Here is an 18,555-nt window from a genome sequence, read left to right on the forward strand (position 1 = left end):
TTATTATAAAGGCCAGTTATTACATACAGGCAGCAGATGTTATTATAAAGGCCAGTTATTACATAGAGGCAGCAGATGTTATTATAAAGGCCAGTTATTACATACAGGCAGCAGATGTTATTATAAAGGCCAGTTATTACATACAGGCAGCAGATGTTATTATAAAGGCCAGTTATTACATAGAGGCAGCAGATGTTATTATAAAGGCAAGTTATTACATAGAGGCAGCAGATGGTTATTATAAAGGCAGTAGATGGTTATTATAAAGGCAGCAGATGGTTATTATAAAGGCAGTAGATGGTTATTATAAAGGCAGTAGATGGTTATTATAAAGGCAGTAGATGGTTATTATAAAGGCCAGTTATTACATGGATCAGGATACTATGCATCCTGATAAAGATTTCTTGGCCTTTGGGATTAAAATAGTCCCACATCCAAAAAGTTGTTAATTTAGCGCAAGACTAGAACATATGTTACAGGAGAAGTAATGTGGTGTGTTGAGGAGGAGGAGTAATGAGGAGTAATGTATGTTGAGGAGGAGTAATGAGGAGTAATGTGTGTTGAGGTGGTGTAATATGAGGAGTATTGTGTGTTGAGGTGGTGTAATGAGGAGTAATATGAGGAGTAATGTGTTGAGGTGGTGTAATGAGTAATATGAGGAGTAATGTGTGTTGAGGTGGTGTAATGAGGAGTAATGTGTTGAGGTGGTGTAATGAGGAGTAATGTGTGTTGAGGTGGTGTAATGAGGAGTAATATGAGGAGTAATGTGTGTTGAGGTGGTGTAATGAGTAATATGAGGAGTATTGTGTGTTGAGGTGGTGTAATGAGGAGTAATATGAGGAGTAATGTGTGTTGAGGTGGTGTAATGAGTAATATGAGGAGTATTGTGTGTTGAGGTGGTGTAATGAGGAGTATTGTGTTGAGGTGGTGTAATGAGGAGTAATGTGTTGAGGTGGTGTAATGAGGAGTAATATGAGGAGTAATGTGTGTTGAGGTGGTGTAATGAGTAATATGAGGAGTATTGTGTGTTGAGGTGGTGTAATGAGGAGTAATATGAGGAGTAATGTGTGTTGAGGTGGTGTAATGAGGAGTAATGTGTGTTGAGGTGGTGTAATGTGTGTTGAGGTGGTGTAATGAGGAGTAATATGACGAGTAATGAGGAGTAATGTGTGTTGAGGTGGTGTAATGAGGAGTAATGTGTGTTGAGGTGGTGTAATGAGTAATATGAGGAGTATTGTGTGTTGAGGTGGTGTAATGAGGAGTAATATGAGGAGTAATGTGTTGAGGTGGTGTAATGAGGAGTAATGTGTGTTGAGGTGGTGTAATGATTAATATGAGGAGTATTGTGTGTTGAGGTGGTGTAATGAGGAGTTATATGAGGAGTAATGTGTGTTGAGGTGGTGTAATGAGTAATGTGTGTTGAGGTGGTGTAATGTGGAGTAATGAGTAATGAGGAGTAATGTGTGTTGAGGTGGTGTAATGTGGAGTAATGAGTAATGAGGAGTAATGTGTGTTGAGGTGGTGTAATGAGGAGTAATGTGTGTTGAGGTGGTGTAATGAGGAGTAATGTGTGTTGAGGTGGTGTAATGAGGAGTAATATGAGGAGTAATGTGTGTTGAGGTGGTGTAATGAGGAGTAATGTGTGTTGAGGTGGTGTAATGAGGAGTAATGAGTAATGAGGAGTAATGTGTGTTGAGGTGGTGTAATGAGGAGTAATGAGGAGTAATGTGTGTTGAGGTGGTGTAATGAGGAGTAATGTGTGTTGAGGTGGTGTAATGAGGAGTAATGAGGAGTAATGTGTGTTGAGGTGGTGTAATGAGGAGTAATGAGGAGTAATGTGTGTTGAGGTGGTGTAATGAGGAGTAATGTGTGTTGAGGTGGTGTAATGAGGAGTAATGAGGAGTAATGTGTGTTGAGGTGGTGTAATGAGGAGTAATGAGGAGTAATGTGTGTTGAGGTGGTGTAATGAGGAGTAATGAGGAGTAATGTGTGTTGAGGTGGTGTAATGAGGAGTAATGAGGAGTAATGTGTGTTGAGGTGGTGTAATGAGGAGTAATGAGGAGTAATGTGTGTTGAGGTGGTGTAATGAGGAGTAATGAGGAGTAATGAGGAGTAATGTGTGTTGAGGTGGTGTAATGAGGAGTAATGAGGAGTAATGTGTTGAGGTGGTGTAATGAGGAGTAATGAGGAGTAATGTGTGTTGAGGTGGTGTAATGAGGAGTAATGAGGAGTAATGTGTGTTGAGGTGGTGTAATGAGGAGTAATGAGGAGTAATGAGGAGTAATGTGTGTTGAGGTGGTGTAATGAGGAGTAATGAGGAGTAATGTGTGTTGAGGTGGTGTAATGAGGAGTAATGAGGAGTAATGAGGAGTAATGTGTGTTGAGGTGGTGTAATGAGGAGTAATGAGGAGTAATGAGGAGTAATGTGTGTTGAGGTGGTGTCCTGGTTCTCAGCCATCCATCAGCCGTTGACCTCTGACCTCCAGAGGAACGCCGCGCTATTGGTCAACCTCACGGAGGGCTTCTACGACTACTTCCTGGTGAGAACCCTCAGTCTGGAGACAGCTGTCTGTGGTCTCTGCTGTCTCACCTTCTGTCCCGTAGACAGCTGTCTGTCTGTCTGTGGTCTCTGCTGTCTCACCTTCTGTCCTGTAGACATCTGTCTGTCTGTGGTCTCTTATGTCTCACCTTGTGTCCCGTAGACAGCTGTCTGTCTGTCTGTCTGTCTGTCTGTCTGACAGCTGTCTGTGGTCTCTGCTGTCTCACCTTCTGTCCCGTAGACAGCTGTCTGTCTGTCTGACAGCTGTCTGTGGTCTCTGCTGTCTCACCTTCTGTCCAGTAGACAGCTGTCTGTCTGTCTGTCTGTCTGACAGCTGTCTGTGGTCTCTGCTGTCTCACCTTCTGTCCAGTAGACAGCTGTCTGTCTGTTTGTCTGTCTGTGGTCTCTGCTGTCTCACCTTCTGTCCAGTAGACAGCTGTCTGTCTGTCTGTGGTCTCTGCTGTCTCACCTTCTGTCCAGTAGACAGCTGTCTGTCTGTCTGTGGTCTCTGCTGTCTCACCTTCTGTCCAGTAGACAGCTGTCTGTCTGTCTGTGGTCTCTGCTGTCTCACCTTCTGTCCAGTAGACAGCTGTCTGTCTGTCTGTCTGTCTGTCTGTCTGTGGTCTCTGCTGTCTCACCTTCTGTCCAGTAGACAGCTGTCTGTCTGTCTGTGGTCTCTGCTGTCTCACCTTCTGTCCAGTAGACAGCTGTCTGTCTGTCTCTGTGGTCTCTGCTGTCTCACCTTCTGTCCAGTAGACAGCTGTCTGTCTGTCTGTGGTCTCTGCTGTCTCACCTTCTGTCCAGTAGACAGCTGTCTGTCTGTCTGTCTGTCTGTCTGTCTGTGGTCTCTGCTGTCTCACCTTCTGTCCAGTAGACAGCTGTCTGTCTGTCTGTCTGTCTGTCTGTCTGTCTGTCTGTGGTCTCTGCTGTCTCACCTTCTGTCCAGTAGACAGCTGTCTGTCTGTCTGTGGTCTCTGCTGTCTCACCTTCTGTCCAGTAGACAGCTGTCTGTCTGTCTGTCTGTCTGTCTGTCTGTCTGTGGTCTCTGCTGTCTCACCTTCTGTCCAGTAGACAGCTGTCTGTCTGTCTGTGGTCTCTGCTGTCTCACCTTCTGTCCAGTAGACAGCTGTCTGTCTGTCGGTCTGTGGTCTCTGCTGTCTCACCTTCTGTCCAGTAGACAGCTGTCTGTCTGTCTGTGGTCTCTGCTGTCTCACCTTCTGTCCAGTAGACAGCTGTCTGTCTGTCTGTCTGTCTGTCTGTCTGTGGTCTCTGCTGTCTCACCTTCTGTCCAGTAGACAGCTGTCTGTCTGTCTGTCTGTCTGTCTGTGGTCTCTGCTGTCTCACCTTCTGTCCTGTAGACAGCTGTCTGTGAAAGCCCTAATGTGTTGCTTCAAAAGTAGTTTTAGTTGTGCAACAGAACAACTGTCTGTCTGAAAAACTGTCTGTCTGAAAAACTGTCTGTCTGAACAACTGTCTGCTTGTCTGTCTCTCAGCTGCTGGGTCAAACTTCTCTTCCAGGTTTGTATCTTTTAATCTTCAGTCAGAATGTTTTCACTTTGTGTCACATGTTGGGCTTACCTGTCTGTCTCTCTCCCTGTCTGTCTCTCTCCCTGTCTCTCTCTCAGTCAGTCAGCTGTCTGTGGTTCTTCTTCAGTTGGCTCGGTTCGCTCTGGATCAAGAAATCCACTTTCCGCTGAGGCTTGAGGTAAAAACCTGAGATTCATTCCTATCGCTCAGTTGGTTCAGTCCATCATGTTTAGTTCTTCTAGAGTTGGTTCAGTCCAAAATGTTTAGTTCTTCTAGAGTTGGTTCAGTCCATCATGTTTAGTTCTTCTAGAGTTGGTTCAGTCCATCATGTTTAGTTCGTCTAGAGTTGGTTCGGTCCATCATGTTTAGTTCTTCTAGAGTTGGTTCAGTCCAACATGTTTAGTTCTTCTAGAGTTGGTTCAGTCCATCATTTTAGTTCTTCTAGAGTTGGTTCAGTCCATCATGTTTAGTTCTTCTAGAGTTGGTTCAGTCCATCATGTTTAGTTCTTGGTTCGGTCCATCATGTTTAGTTCTTCTAGAGTTGGTTCAGTCCATCATGTTTAGTTCTTCTAGAGATGGTTCAGTCCATCATGTTTAGTTCTTCTAGAGTTGGTTCAGTCCATCATGTTTAGTTCTTCTAGAGTTGGTTCAGTCCAACATGTTTAGTTCTTCTAGAGTTGGTTCAGTCCATCATTTTAGTTCTTCTAGAGTTGGTTCAGTCCATCATGTTTAGTTCTTCTAGAGTTGGTTCAGTCCAACAGGTTTAGTTCTTCTAGAGTTGGTTCAGTCCATCATGTTTAGTTCTTCTAGAGTTGGTTCAGTCCATCATGTTTAGTTCTTCTAGAGATGGTTCAGTCCATCATGTTTAGTTCTTCTAGAGTTGGTTCAGTCCATCATGTTTAGTTCTTCTAGAGTTGGTTCGGTCCATCATGTTTAGTTCTTCTAGAGTTGGTTCGGTCCATCATGTTTAGTTCTTCTAGAGTTGGTTCAGTCCAACATGTTTAGTTCTTCTAGAGTTGGTTCAGTCCATCATTTTAGTTCTTCTAGAGTTGGTTCAGTCCATCATGTTTAGTTCTTCTAGAGTTGGTTCAGTCCAACAGGTTTAGTTCTTCTAGAGTTGGTTCAGTCCATCATGTTTAGTTCTTCTAGAGTTGGTTCAGTCCATCATGTTTAGTTCTTCTAGAGTTGGTTCAGTCCATCATGTTTAGTTCTTGGTTCGGTCCAACATGTTTAGTTCTTCTAGAGTTGGTTCAGTCCATCATTTTAGTTCTTCTAGAGTTGGTTCAGTCCATCATGTTTAGTTCTTCTAGAGTTGGTTCAGTCCAACAGGTTTAGTTCTTCTAGAGTTGGTTCAGTCCATAATTTTTAGTTCTTCTAGAGTTGGTTCAGTCCAACATGTTTAAAGTATTTTTCTTTCAGGCCATCCGAACGTTTAACAGTATTTTGGAGTTTCTGAGCCGCGAGCAGCGGAGACTGATCCAGATGGACCAGAACCAGACGCCAATACTGTAATACACACAGTACACACAGTACACACAGTACCAGAACCAGACGCCAATACTGTAATACACACAGTACACACAGTACCAGAACCAGACGCCAATACTGTAATACACACAGTACACACAGTACCAGAACCAGACGCCAATACTGTAATACACACAGTACACATAGTACCAGAACCACACGCCAATACTGTAATACACACAGTACACACAGTACACACAGTACCAGAACCAGACGCCAATACTGTAATACACACAGTATACATAGTACCAGAACCAGACGCCAATACTGTAATACACACAGTACACACAGTACCAGAACCAGACGCCAATACTGTAATACACACAGTACACACAGTACCAGAACCAGACCCCAATACTGTAATACACACAGTACACACAGTACCAGAACCAGACCACAATACTGTAATACACACAGTACACACAGTACCAGAACCAGACCCCGATACTGTAATACACACAGTACACACAGTACCAGAACCAGACGCCAATACTGTAATACACACAGTACACACAGTACCAGAACCAGACGCCAATACTGTAATACACACAGTACACACAGTACCAGAACCAGACGCCAATACTGTAATACACAAAGTACACACAGTACCAGAACCAGACGCCAATACTGTAATACTGTAATACTGTGTGTCTAACCTACCTGTCTGTGTCTAACCTGTCTGTCTGTGTGTGTGTCTAACCTACCTGTCTGTCTGTGTGTCTAACCTACCTGTCTGTGTCTAACCTGTCTGTCTGTGTGTGTGTCTAACCTACCTGTCTGTCTGTGTGTCTAACCTACCTGTCTGTGTGTGTGTCTGTCTGTCTGTCTGTCTGTCTAACCTACCTGTCTGTCTGTGTGTCTAACCTACCTGTCTGTCTGTGTGTCTAACCTACCTGTCTGTCTGTGTGTCTAACCTACCTGTCTGTCTGTGTCTAACCTATCAGTCTGTCTGTGTCTAACCTGTCTGTCTGTGTGTCTAACCTACCTGTCTGTCTGTGTGTCTAACCTACCTGTCTGTCTGTGTCTAACCTATCAGTCTGTCTGTGTCTAACCTGTCTGTCTGTGTGTCTAACCTGTCTGTCAGTCTAACCTACCTGTCTGTCTGTCTGTCTGTCTGACAGGTCTCAGGTGGCAGCAGCAGTTCTGACAGTTGGAGGTCAGTTTTTGAAAACTTAATCAGACGAATTAAAACCTGCACAATTTTCCCCCTCTCATTCCCCCTGCTCTGGTGTGTTCCCCCTCTCATTCCCCCTGCTCTGGTGTTCCCCCCTCTCATTCCCCCTGCTCTGGTGTGTTCCCCTCTCATTTCCCCCTGCTCTGGTGTTCCCCTCTCATTCCCCCTGCTCTGGTGTTCCCCCTCTCATTCCCCCCTGCTCTGGTGTTTCCCCTCTCATCCCCCCTGCTCTGGTGTTTCCCCTCTCATTCCCCCTGCTCTGGTGTTTCCTCCTCTCATTCCCCCTGCTCTGGTGTTCCCCCCTCTCATTCCCCTGCTCTGGTGTGTTTCCCCTCTCATTCCCCCTGCTCTGGTGTGTTTCCCCTCTCATTCCCCCTGCTCTGGTGTTTACCCCCTCTCATTCCCCCTGCTCTGGTGTGTTCCCCCTCTCATTCCCCTGCTCTGGTGTTACCCCTCTCATTCCCCCTGCTCTGGTGTTTACCCCCTCTCATTCCCCCCCTGCTCTGGTGTTTCCCCTCTCATTCCCCCCTGCTCTGGTGTTTCCCTCTCATTCCCCCTGCTCTGGTGTTTCCCTCTCATTCCCCCTGCTCTGGTGTTACCCCTCTCATTCCCCCCTGCTCTGGTGTTTACCCCTCTCATTCCCCCTGCTCTGGTGTTTACCCCTCTCATTCCCCCTGCTCTGGTGTTTCCTCCTCTCATTCCCCCTGCTCTGGTGTGTTCCCCTCTCATTCCCTCTGCTCTGGTGTTACCCCTCTCATTCCCCCTGCTCTGGTGTTTCCCCTCTCATTCCCCCCTGCTCTGGTGTTACCCCTCTCATTCCCCCTGCTCTGGTGTTACCCCCCTCTCATTCCCCCTGCTCTGGTGTTACCCCTCTCATTTCCCCCTGCTCTGGTGTTTACCCCTCTCATTCCCCCTGCTCTGGTGTTTCCCCTCTCATTCCCCCTGCTCTGGTGTTCCCCCCTCTCATTCCCTCTGCTCTGGTGTTTCCTCCTCTCATTCCCCCTGCTCTGGTGTGTTCCCCTCTCATTCCCCCTGCTCTGGTGTGTTCCCCTCTCATTCCCCCCTGCTCTGGTGTTTACCCCCTCTCATTCCCCCTGCTCTGGTGTGTTCCCCTCTCATTCCCCCTGCTCTGGTGTTTACCCCTCTCATTCCCCCTGCTCTGGTGTTTCCCCTCTCATTCCCCCTGCTCTGGTGTTTCCCTCTCATTCCCCCTGCTCTGGTGTACCCCCCTCTCATTCCCCTGCTCTGGTGTTTACCCCCCTCTCATTCCCCCTGCTCTGGTGTTTCCCCTCTCATTCCCCCTGCTCTGGTGTTTACCCCTCTCATTCCCCCTGCTCTGGTGTTTCCCCCTCTCATTCCCCCTGCTCTGGTGTTTCCCTCTCATTCCCCTGCTCTGGTGTTATCTCATTCCCCTGCTCTGGTGTTTCCCTCTCATTCCCCCTGCTCTGGTGTTACCCCTCTCATTCCCCCTGCTCTGGTGTTACCCCCCCTCTCATTCCCCCTGCTCTGGTGTTTACCCCTCTCATTCCCCCTGCTCTGGTGTTTCCCCTCTCATTCCCCCTGCTCTGGTGTTTCCCCTCTCATTCCCCCTGCTCTGGTGTTTCCCCTCTCATTCCCCTGCTCTGGTGTTACCCCTCTCATTCCCCTGCTCTGGTGTTTACCCCTCTCATTCCCCCTGCTCTGGTGTTTCCCCTCTCATTCCCCCTGCTCTGGTGTTACCCCTCTCATTCCCCCTGCTCTGGTGTTACCCCCTCTCATTCCCCCTGCTCTGGTGTTTCCCTCTCATTCCCCCTGCTCTGGTGTTTCCCCCTCTCATTCCCCTGCTCTGGTGTTCCCCCCTCTCATTCCCCCTGCTCTGGTGTTTCCCTCTCTCATTCCCCCTGCTCTGGTGTTTCCCTCTCTCTCATTCCCCCTGCTCTGGTGGTTATGAGGCTGTGTTGTGATTGGTGGTTTCAGACTACGAGCTGCAGGTCAGCCTATCGGAGGCTCTGTGTCGTCTGACTCCCAGGAAGGAGCGAGAGCACAAAGCCAATCAGTGGTTCTCCTGCCGTGACATCAGCAGATCCTTCTGTGACATCAGAGACGTAGACTTTGAGGTGGTGAGTGTCTGTACACCTGTCTGTCTGTACTCCTGTCTGTCTGTACTCCTGTCTGTCTGAACACCTGTCTCTCTCTCTCTCGGTAGGACTGTCGCCGTTTCCTGAACTTTGTTAACAGTTACCATGGTGAACAGAGGAGGTGATTACTTAAACATCAATTTACTGAATCTTAAAAAACTCTAATTAATATAATAATTCATGTTGGTTTGTCTGTCTCTCTCTCTGCCTGTCTGTCTCTCTGCCTCTCTCTCTCTCTCACTGCCTCTGTCTGTCTATCTCTCTGCCTGTCTGTTTCTCTCTCTGCCTGTCTGTCTCTCTCTCTGCCTGTCTCTCTTGCTGCCTCTGTCTCTTTATATTTGCCTCTGTCCGTCTCTCTGCCTGTGTCTCTCTCTTTGTCGGTCTCTCTCCATCTCCCTGTCTGTCTCTCTCTGTCTGTCTCTCTGTCTGCCTCTCTCTCTCTGCCTGTCTCTCTGCCTGTCTCTCTGCCTGTCTCTCTGTCTGCCTCTCTCTATCTGTCTGTCTCTCTCTCTGCCTGTCTCTCCTCTGTCTGTCTGTCTCTCCTCTGTCTGTCTCTCTGCCTGTCTGTCTCTCCTCTGCCTGTCTAAGAGTTTACACCTTCCCGTGTCTCAGAGCGTTCCTGGATTCCACTGAGGTAAAACATCTAACCTTCATCCAGACATTTACACCTTTATATCCAGATGTTTTGGTGTTGGACCCACCAGATGTTTTGGTGTCGGACCCACCAGATATTTTGGTGTTGGACCCACCAGATCTTTTGGTGGTGTTGGACCCACCAGATGTTTTAGTGTTGGACTCACCAGATGTTTTGGTGGTGTTGGACCCACCAGATGTTTTAGAGTCGGACCCACCAGATGTTTTAGAGTCGGACCCACCAGATGTTTTGGTGTTGGACCCACCAGATGTTTTAGAGTCGGACCAACCAGATGTGTTGGACCCACCAGATGTTAGTGTTGGACCCACCAGATGTTTTAGTGTTGGACCAACCAGATGTGTTGGACCCACCAGATGTTTTGGTGTTGGACCCACCAGATGTTTTGGTGTTGGACCCACCAGATGTTTTAGTGTTGGACCCTCCAGATGTTTTAGTGTTGGACCCTCCAGATGTTTTAGTGTTGGACTCACCAGATGTTTTAGTGTTTTTGGACCCAGCAGATGTTAGTGTTGGACTCACCAGATGTTTTAGTGTTTTTGGACCCAGCAGATGTTAGTGTTGGACTCACCAGATGTTTTAGTGTTTTTGGACCCACCAGATGTTTTAGAGTCGGACCCACCAGATGTTTTGGTGTTGGACCAACCAGATGTGTTGGACCCACCAGGTGTTTTAGTGTTGGACCCACCAGATGTTTTAGTGTTGGACCCACCAGATGTTTTAGTGTTGGACACACCAGGTGTTTTAGTGTTGGACCCTCCAGATGTTAGTGTTGGACCCTCCAGATGTTAGTGTTGGACCCTCCAGATGTGTTGGACCCTCCAGATGTGTTGGACCCTCCAGATGTGTTAGTGTTGGACCCACCAGGTGTTTTGGTGTTGGACCCACCAGATGTTTTGGTGTTGGACCCAGCAGATGTTTTGGTGTTGGACCCTCCAGATGTTGGTGTTGGACCCTCCAGATGTTGGTGTTGGACCCTCCAGATGTTGGTGTTGGACCCTCCAGATGTTAGTGTTGGACCCTCCAGATGTGTTGGACCCTCCAGATGTGTTGGACCCTTCAGATGTTTTAGTGTTGGACCCAGCACATGTTTTAGTGTTGGACCCAGCACATGTTTTAGTGTTGGACCCAGCACATGTTTTAGTGTTGGACCCAGCACATGTTTTAGTGTTGGACCCAGCACATGTTTTAGTGTTGGACCCACCAGATGTTAGTGTTGGACCCACCAGATGTTAGTGTTGGACCCACCAGATGTTAGTGTTGGACCCACCAGATGTTAGTGTTGGACCCTCCAGATGTTTTAGTGTTGGACCCACCAGATATTAGTGTTGGACCCAGCAGATGTTAGTGTTGGACTCACCAGATGTTTTAGTGTTTTGTACCCACCAGATGTTTTGGTGGTGTTGGACCCTCCAGATGTTTTAGTGTTGGACTCACCAGATGTTTTAGTGTTGGACCCTCCAGATGTGCTGGACCCACCAGATGTTAATGTTGGACCCACCAAATGTTATGTTGGACCCTCCAGATGTTTTAGTGTTGGACCCAGCAGATGTTAGTGTTGGACTCACCAGATGTTTTAGTGTTGGAATCACCAGATGTTTTGGTGGTGTCGGACCCACCAGATGTTTTGGTGGTGTCGGACCCACCAGATGTTTTAGTGTTGGACCCACCAGATGTTTTGGTGTTGTACCCACCAGATGTTTTGGTGTTGGACCCCCCAGATGTTTTGGTGTTGGACCCACCAGATGTTTTGGTGTTGGACCCCCCAGATGTTTTGGTGTTGGACCCCCCAGATGTTTTGGTGTTGGACCCCCCAGATGTTTTATTGTTGGACCCCCCAGATGTTTTATTGTTGGACCCCCCAGATGTTTTATTGTTGGACCCCCAGATGTTAGTGTTGGACCCCCAGATGTTTTATTGTTGGACCCCCAGATGTTTTATTGTTGGACCCCCAGATGTTTTATTATTTGGACCCCCAGATGTTTTATTGTTGGACCCCCAGATGTTTTATTGTTGGACCCCCAGATGTGTTAGTGTTGGACCCCCAGATGTTAGTGTTGGACCCCCAGATGTTAGTGTTGGACCCCCAGATGTTTTAGTGTTGGACCCCCGCAGATGTTTTAGTGTTGGACCCAGCAGATGTTTTAGTGTTGGACCCAGCAGATGTTTTAGTGTTGGACCCAGCAGATGTTTTAGTGTTGGACCCTCCAGATGTTTTATTGTTGGACCCTCCAGATGTTTTATTGTTGGACCCTCCAGATGTTTTATTGTTGGACCCACCAGATGTTTTATTGTTGGACCCACCAGATGTTAGTGTTGGACCCACCAGATGTTAGTGTTGGACCCACCAGATGTTAGTGTTGGACCCCCCAGATGTTAGTGTTGGACCCCCCAGATGTTAGTGTTGGACCCCCCAGATGTTTTATTGTTGGACCCCCCAGATGTTTTATTGTTGGACCCCCCAGATGTTTTATCGTTGGACCCACCAGATGTTTTATCGTTGGACCCTCCAGATGTTAGTGTTGGACCCTCCAGATGTTAGTGTTGGACCCTCCAGATGTTAGTGTTGGACCCTCCAGATGTTAGTGTTGGACCCTCCAGATGTTAGTGTTGGACCCTCCAGATGTTAGTGTTGGACCCTCCAGATGTTTTGGTGGCGGTGGAGCCACCAGATGTTTTGGTGGCGGTGGACCCTCCAGATGTGTTAGTGTTGGACCCTCCAGATGTTTTGGTGTTGGACCCACCAGATGTGTTGGTGTTGGACCCACCAGATGTGTTGGTGTTGGACCCAGCAGATGTTAGTGTTGGACCCAGCAGATGTTAGTGTTGGACCCAGCAGATGTTAGTGTTGGACCCAGCAGATGTTAGTGTTGGACCCAGCAGATGTTAGTGTTGGACCCAGCAGATGTTAGTGTTGGACCCAGCAGGTGTTAGTGTTGGACCCTCCAGATGTTGGTGTTGGACCCACCAGATGTTTTGGTGTTGGACCCACCAGATGTTTTGGTGTTGGACCCACCAGATGTTTTGGTGTTGGACCCACCAGATGTTTTGGTGTTGGACCCACCAGATGTTTTGGTGTTGGACTCACCAGATGTTTTATTGTTGGACCCCCAGATGTTTTATTGTTGGACCCCCAGATGTTTTATTGTTGGACCCCCAGATGTTTTATTGGACCCACCAGATGTTAGTGTTGGACCCACCAAATGTTAGTGTTGGACCCTCCAGATGTTAGTGTTGGACCCTCCAGATGTTAGTGTTGGACCCTCCAGATGTTAGTGTTGGACCCACCAGATGTTAGTGTTGGACCCACCAGATGTTTTATTGTTGGACCCCCCAGATGTTTTATTGTTGGACCCCCCAGATGTTTTATTGTTGGACCCCCCAGATGTTTTATTGTTGGACCCAGCAGATGTTAGTGTTGGACCCTCCAGATGTTTTAGTGTTGGACCCACCAGATGTTTTATTGTTGGACCCACCAGATGTTTTATTGTTGGACCCAGCAGATGTTAGTGTTGGACCCAGCAGATGTTAGTGTTGGACCCTCCAGATGTTAGTGTTGGACCCTCCAGATGTTAGTGTTGGACCCACCAGATGTTTTGGTGGCGGTGGACCCTCCAGATGTTTTGGTGACTTTGTGTTCTTCTGCAGCTGTTTCGTCCTAAAGACGAGAAACTGGACGAGTTCTGGATCGATTTTAACGTCAGCTCAGGATGTGTGAGCTTCTTCGTTGATGAGCCTCAGGTACTCACACAGACAGACAGACAAGTACTCACACAGACAGGCAGACAGGTACCCACACAATCATACAGACAGACAGGCATGCAGGTACCCACACAGACAGGCAGACAGGTACCCACACAATCAGACAGACAGGCAGAAAGACAGTTACCCACACAATCATACAGGCAGACAGGCAGGCAGGTACCCACACAGAGAGGCAGACAGGTACCCACACAGACAGGCAGACAGACAGGTACCCACTCAGACAGAGAGACACAGGTACCCACTCAGACAGAGAGGCAGACAGGTACCCACACAGACAGGCAGGTACCCACTCAGACAGAGAGGCAGACAAGTACCCACACAGGCAGACAGACAGGTACCCACACAGACAGGCAGACAGACAGGTACCCAGGCAGGCAGGCAGGCAAACAGGTACCCACACAGGGAGGCAGGCAGACAGGTACCCACACAGGCAGACAGACAGACAGGTACCCACATAATCATACAGGCAGACAGACAGGTACCCACACAATCATACAGGCAGATAGGCAGGCAGGCAGACAGGTACCCACACTATCATAGGTTATGTTTCCACAGGCAGGCAGACAGACAGGTACCCACACAATCATAGGTTATGTTTCCACAGACAGACAGGCAGGCAGACAGACAGGTACCCACACAATCATAGGTTATGTTTCCACAGGCAGACAGACAGACAGGCAGGCAGACAGGTACCCACACAATCATAGCTTAGGTTTCTGGGGACGGAGGGACAGACAGGAAGACCGTCAGACACATATCTGTCTGTCTGCCTGGCGGTCTTCCTGTTTCAGGCCTTCCTGCGGTAGACAGACAGGTATGTGTCTCACGGTCTTGGTGTTGCAGGGCTTCCTGTGGGGATCGATCCACCTGCTGAAGGAGGAAGTGGACCGTTACAGTCTGCACCTGAAACAAGATGGTCGGTGACATCATTACGCTTCTCTTTGGTGGTGACATCATTATGTTTGTCTCTGGTGGTGACATCATTACGTTTGTCTTTGGTGGTGACATCATTACGTTTGTCTCTGGTGGTGACATCATTTTGTTTGTCTTTGGTGGTGACATCATTACGTTTGTCTCTGGTGGTGACATCATTTTGTTTGTCTTTGGTGGTGACATCATTACGTTTGTCTTTGGTGGTGACATCATTACGTTTGTCTTTGGTGGTGACATCATTACGTTTGTCTTTGGTGGTGACATCATTACGTTTGTCTCTGGTGGTGACATCATTTTGTTTGTCTTTGGTGGTGACATCATTATGTTTCTCTTTGGTGGTGACATCATTTTGTTTGTCTTTGGTGGTGACATCATTACGTTTCTCTTTGGTGGTGACATCATTACGTTTCTCTTTGGTGGTGACATCATTACGTTTCTCTTTGGTGGTGACATCATTACGTTTCTCTTTGGTGGTGACATCATTACGTTTCTCTTTGGTGGTGACATCATTACGTTTGTCTTTGGTGGTGACATCATTATGTTTCTCTTTGGTGGTGACATCATTATGTTTCTCTTTGGTGGTGACATCATTACGTTTCTCTTTGGTGGTGACATCATTACGTTTGTCTTTGGTGGTGACATCATTATGTTTCTCTTTGGTCCACATTAACAGGTCTTTTAATGATAATTGTGTTTTCCCAGGATGCACTGGGGCAGAGACGGTCCTCAGCGTGCAGCTGAACACTCCCATCATGCACCAGGACAGCCGAGGCCGCACCGTGGAGCTGAACTTTGACCCCGAACACCACCGAGACCTGGAGGAGGCTGCTGGGAGAGTCTTCATGGTTCGTGTCTTTCTGTCTCTCTCTCTCTCTCTGTCTCTCTCTTTCTATCTGTCTGTCTCTCTTCCTGTCTGTCTATCTCTCTCTGTCTCTCTCTTTCTATCTGTCTGTCCGTCTCGGTCTCTGTCTCTTTCTGTCTTTCTGTCTCTCTCTTCTGCCTGTCTCTCTCTCTCCTGCCTGTCTGACTCTCTTTCTGTCTCTCTCTCTTCTTGTCTCTCTCTCTCCCTGTCTCTCTGTCTGACACCCCCTCCCCTGTGTCCTGTCTCTCTCTGCCTGTCTGACTCTCTCTCTCTGCATGTCTCTCTCTCGCTCTGCTTGTCTTTCTCTCTCTACCTGTCTGTCTGACCCCCCCTTCCTCTCCTGTGTCTTCTCCCTGTCTCTCTCTCTCTCTCTACCCATCTGTCTGACCCCCCCTCCCTCTCCTCTCTCTCCTCCCTGTCTCTCTCTCTCTACCCGTCTCTCTGACCCCTCTCCCTCTCCTCTCTCTCCTCCCTGTCTCTCTCTCTACCTGTCTGTCTGACCCCTCTCCTCTCTCTACCTGTCTGTCCTCCAGAAAGTAAAGAGTTCGTCCCCTCTGAAAGCCCCAGGTGGTACGATCCAGGTGTCTCCGTCAGCAGACAGACTCAATGGTCGTTGCTACGGCAGGAAGAAACCACAGAGCAAGAGTCTCCTGAAGAGTGAGAGACTCATTACTTCTTCTATGGTTCATGTGTGTACCAGCATGTCCATGTGTGAACATACTATTCACATATGGACATACTGTTCATATATGGACATATATGTGTATGTATGTCATCACACACTAAATGTGTTAAAGGAGCCTTCTCCACGTCTGTCTAACCTGTTCTTTTCTTAAAGTTTTTGCCACTTTTTTGTCATATTTGACATTTTTGTCGCTTTGTTTGTGCTTTTGTGTGTTTGAAATGGTTTCTAGTTCAATGTCGTTCAATTTCGCCGCATCTCTGTATATATGTATCTCTGTATATACTGTATGTATATATGTGTCTGTATCTCTATATATGTATATACACTATTTATCTCTGTATATGTGTGTGTGTGTATATATATATATATATATATATATATATATATATATATATATAATGTATACAGGGTTATCAATATGATATGATGTGTGTGATGTCAGTGACAAAGATTGTCCGTCTGTCTGTCTGTCTGTCTGTCTGTCGGTCTGTCTCTCTCTCTGCCTGTCGTCTAGTTTTGCCTCTGTCGTCTCCGAGCAGTGAAGACGACACCACTGTTACCAAGGTAACAACACGGTGAAAACATGAATGAAAAGCAGCAGTAGTAGTAGTTTGGGCATTAATGTGAACGATGGTTTGTTGTTTCCAGACTCCGATGAGCAGAGCCGAGTTTCTGTTCGATCAGATCATACACTCGACTCCATCGTACGCCTCAGGTGAGTCACGCTCTCTAACGTTGCCTGGTGGTTGTCGGCGCGCGTTGCCTGGTGGAGGTGAGAATGTCTGGGTTGAACCTGTCTGTGTTTCAGGGGCTCCTGTGGGGGCGGAGCTAGAGAACTTTAAGGAACGGACGGACGAGTTTGGAGGAAAAATCTCTCCTTTGAGAAAGGTACATTTCTTTAATTTCTTGATTTTAGAAACAACCGTTTCCTGTTCGTCATGTGTTTCCTGTTCATCATGTGTTTCCTGTTCATCATGTGTTTCCTGTTTGTCGTCATGTGTTTCCTGTTGTTCATGCGTTTCCTGTTCGTCGTCATCATGCGTTTCCTGTTCGTCATGTGTTTCCTGTTTGTCATGTGTTTCCTGTTTGTCGTCATGTGTTTCCTGTTTGTCGTTATGTGTTTCCTGTTTGTCGTTATGTGTTTCCTGTTCGTCATGTGTTTCCTGTTTGTCGTCATGTGTTTCCTGTTTGTCGTTATGTGTTTCCTGTTCGTCATGTGTTTCCTGTTTGTCGTTATGTGTTTCCTGTTCGTCATGTGTTTCCTGTTTGTCGTCATGTGTTTCCTGTTCATCATGTGTTTCCTGTTTGTCGTCATGTGTTTCCTGTTGTTCATGCGTTTCCTGTTTGTCGTCATCATGCTTTTCCTGTTCGTCATGCATTTCCTGTTCGTCATGTGTTTCCTGTTCGTCATGTGTTTCCTGTTCGTCATGTGTTTCCTGTTGTTTTTCATGTGTTTCCTGTTTGTCATGTGTTTCCTGTTTATCATCATGTGTATCCTGTTCGTCATGTGTTTCCTGTTTGTCATCATGTGTTTCCTGTTTATCATGTGTTTCCTGTTTGTCGTCATGCGTTTCCATTTGTCGTCATCATGCATTTCCTGTTCGTCATGTGTTTCCTGTTCGTCATGTGTTTCCCGTTTGTCGTCATGTGTTTCCTGTTCGTCATGTGTTTCCTGTTTGTCGTCATGTCTTTCCTGTTCATCATGTGTTTCCTGTTTGTCGTCATGTGTTTCCTGTTCATCATGTGTTTCCTGTTTGTCGTCATCATGCGTTTCCTGTTCGTCATGTGTTTCCTGTTCGTCATGTGTTTCCTGTTCGTCATGTGTTTCCTGTTCGTCATGTGTTTCCTGTTGTTTTTCATGTGTATCCTGTTTGTCATGTGTTTCCTGTTTGTCATCATGTGTTTCCTGTTTATCATGTGTTTCCTGTTTGTCGTCATGTGTTTCCTGTTTGTCATCATGTGTTTCCTGTTTATCATGTGTTTCCTGTTTGTCATCATGTGTTTCCTGTTTATCATGTGTTTCCTGTTTGTCGTCATGTGTTTCCTGTTTGTCGTCATGTCTTTCCTGTTTGTCATCATGTGTTTCCTGTTTTGTTTCCAGGAAGTCTCCAGTTGTGACAGGAAGAGAGGTGCTGCTCCAGATTCAGGTCTTTATGTCCATTCTTCACTAGGGTTGGGTATGGTTTGGGTTTTTCTGATACCGGTGAACTGAAATATATATACTTTAAAAAAGGAACACAAAACGTCAGTCGGCGATATTAAAGAACTTGTTTATTGCTAAGGCCATATGGTCACAATTAAATGATTGATTAATAACTTGTAACAATTACTTATTTCACTAGTAGATGCTGGTAAACGACAAAAACAAGCACCAGATGGGAAAAGGGTATTTTCCAATAACTTTGAATGCACCACGAGGCTGGCGAGTTTCAAGTGAACGCACCATCTGTGTTGTTGTTGTTCAGACAGCTGCTGTCAGTGTTACGTCGCGCTGTTAGTCCTCTACAGAGAATACAGTCACACTTCGTTAGCGGTTTAATCCAGCTACGAGCTAACGTTAACGTAGCATCAAAGTGAAAAGCGTAAAAGTCAGGCGCTGATATTTGTTGCTGTGTGAAGGTTACCTGTCTCTCTCTCTCTGTGTGAAGGTTACCTGTCTCTCTGTGTGTGAAGGTTACCTGTCTCTCTGTGTGTGAAGGTTACCTGTCTCTCTGTGTGTGAAGGTTACCTGTGTGTGTGTCTCTGTGTGAAGGTTACCTGTCAGACCTGTCGTT

General features: G+C 47.0%; 1 protein-coding gene across 1 annotated transcript in view; it reads left to right on the plus strand.

The window, feature by feature from the left end:
• The window catches only part of LOC114551738 (synaptonemal complex protein 2-like), a gene marked incomplete at its 3' end in the record, with an annotated part of 32,944 nt that extends 14,395 nt beyond the window's left edge, over positions 1–18,549 (plus strand). Inside the window, exons 5-21 of the mRNA XM_028572701.1 lie at positions 2,436–2,540; positions 4,033–4,057; positions 4,165–4,244; positions 5,486–5,574; positions 6,715–6,749; positions 8,724–8,866; positions 8,953–9,005; positions 9,473–9,518; positions 13,185–13,277; positions 14,145–14,217; positions 14,937–15,079; positions 15,630–15,753; positions 16,296–16,345; positions 16,430–16,496; positions 16,590–16,669; positions 17,883–17,928; positions 18,534–18,549. Of these exons, the coding sequence (XP_028428502.1) occupies positions 2,436–2,540; positions 4,033–4,057; positions 4,165–4,244; positions 5,486–5,574; positions 6,715–6,749; positions 8,724–8,866; positions 8,953–9,005; positions 9,473–9,518; positions 13,185–13,277; positions 14,145–14,217; positions 14,937–15,079; positions 15,630–15,753; positions 16,296–16,345; positions 16,430–16,496; positions 16,590–16,669; positions 17,883–17,928; positions 18,534–18,549 (1,268 nt within the window). The remainder of the gene's footprint in view (positions 1–2,435; positions 2,541–4,032; positions 4,058–4,164; positions 4,245–5,485; positions 5,575–6,714; positions 6,750–8,723; positions 8,867–8,952; positions 9,006–9,472; positions 9,519–13,184; positions 13,278–14,144; positions 14,218–14,936; positions 15,080–15,629; positions 15,754–16,295; positions 16,346–16,429; positions 16,497–16,589; positions 16,670–17,882; positions 17,929–18,533) is intronic.
• Between the last annotated feature and the right edge of the window lie 6 nt (positions 18,550–18,555).

This window comes from Perca flavescens, unplaced genomic scaffold (assembly GCF_004354835.1).
Source record: "Perca flavescens isolate YP-PL-M2 unplaced genomic scaffold, PFLA_1.0 EPR50_1.1_unplaced_scaf_41, whole genome shotgun sequence".
Classification (NCBI taxonomy): domain Eukaryota; kingdom Metazoa; phylum Chordata; class Actinopteri; order Perciformes; family Percidae; genus Perca; species Perca flavescens.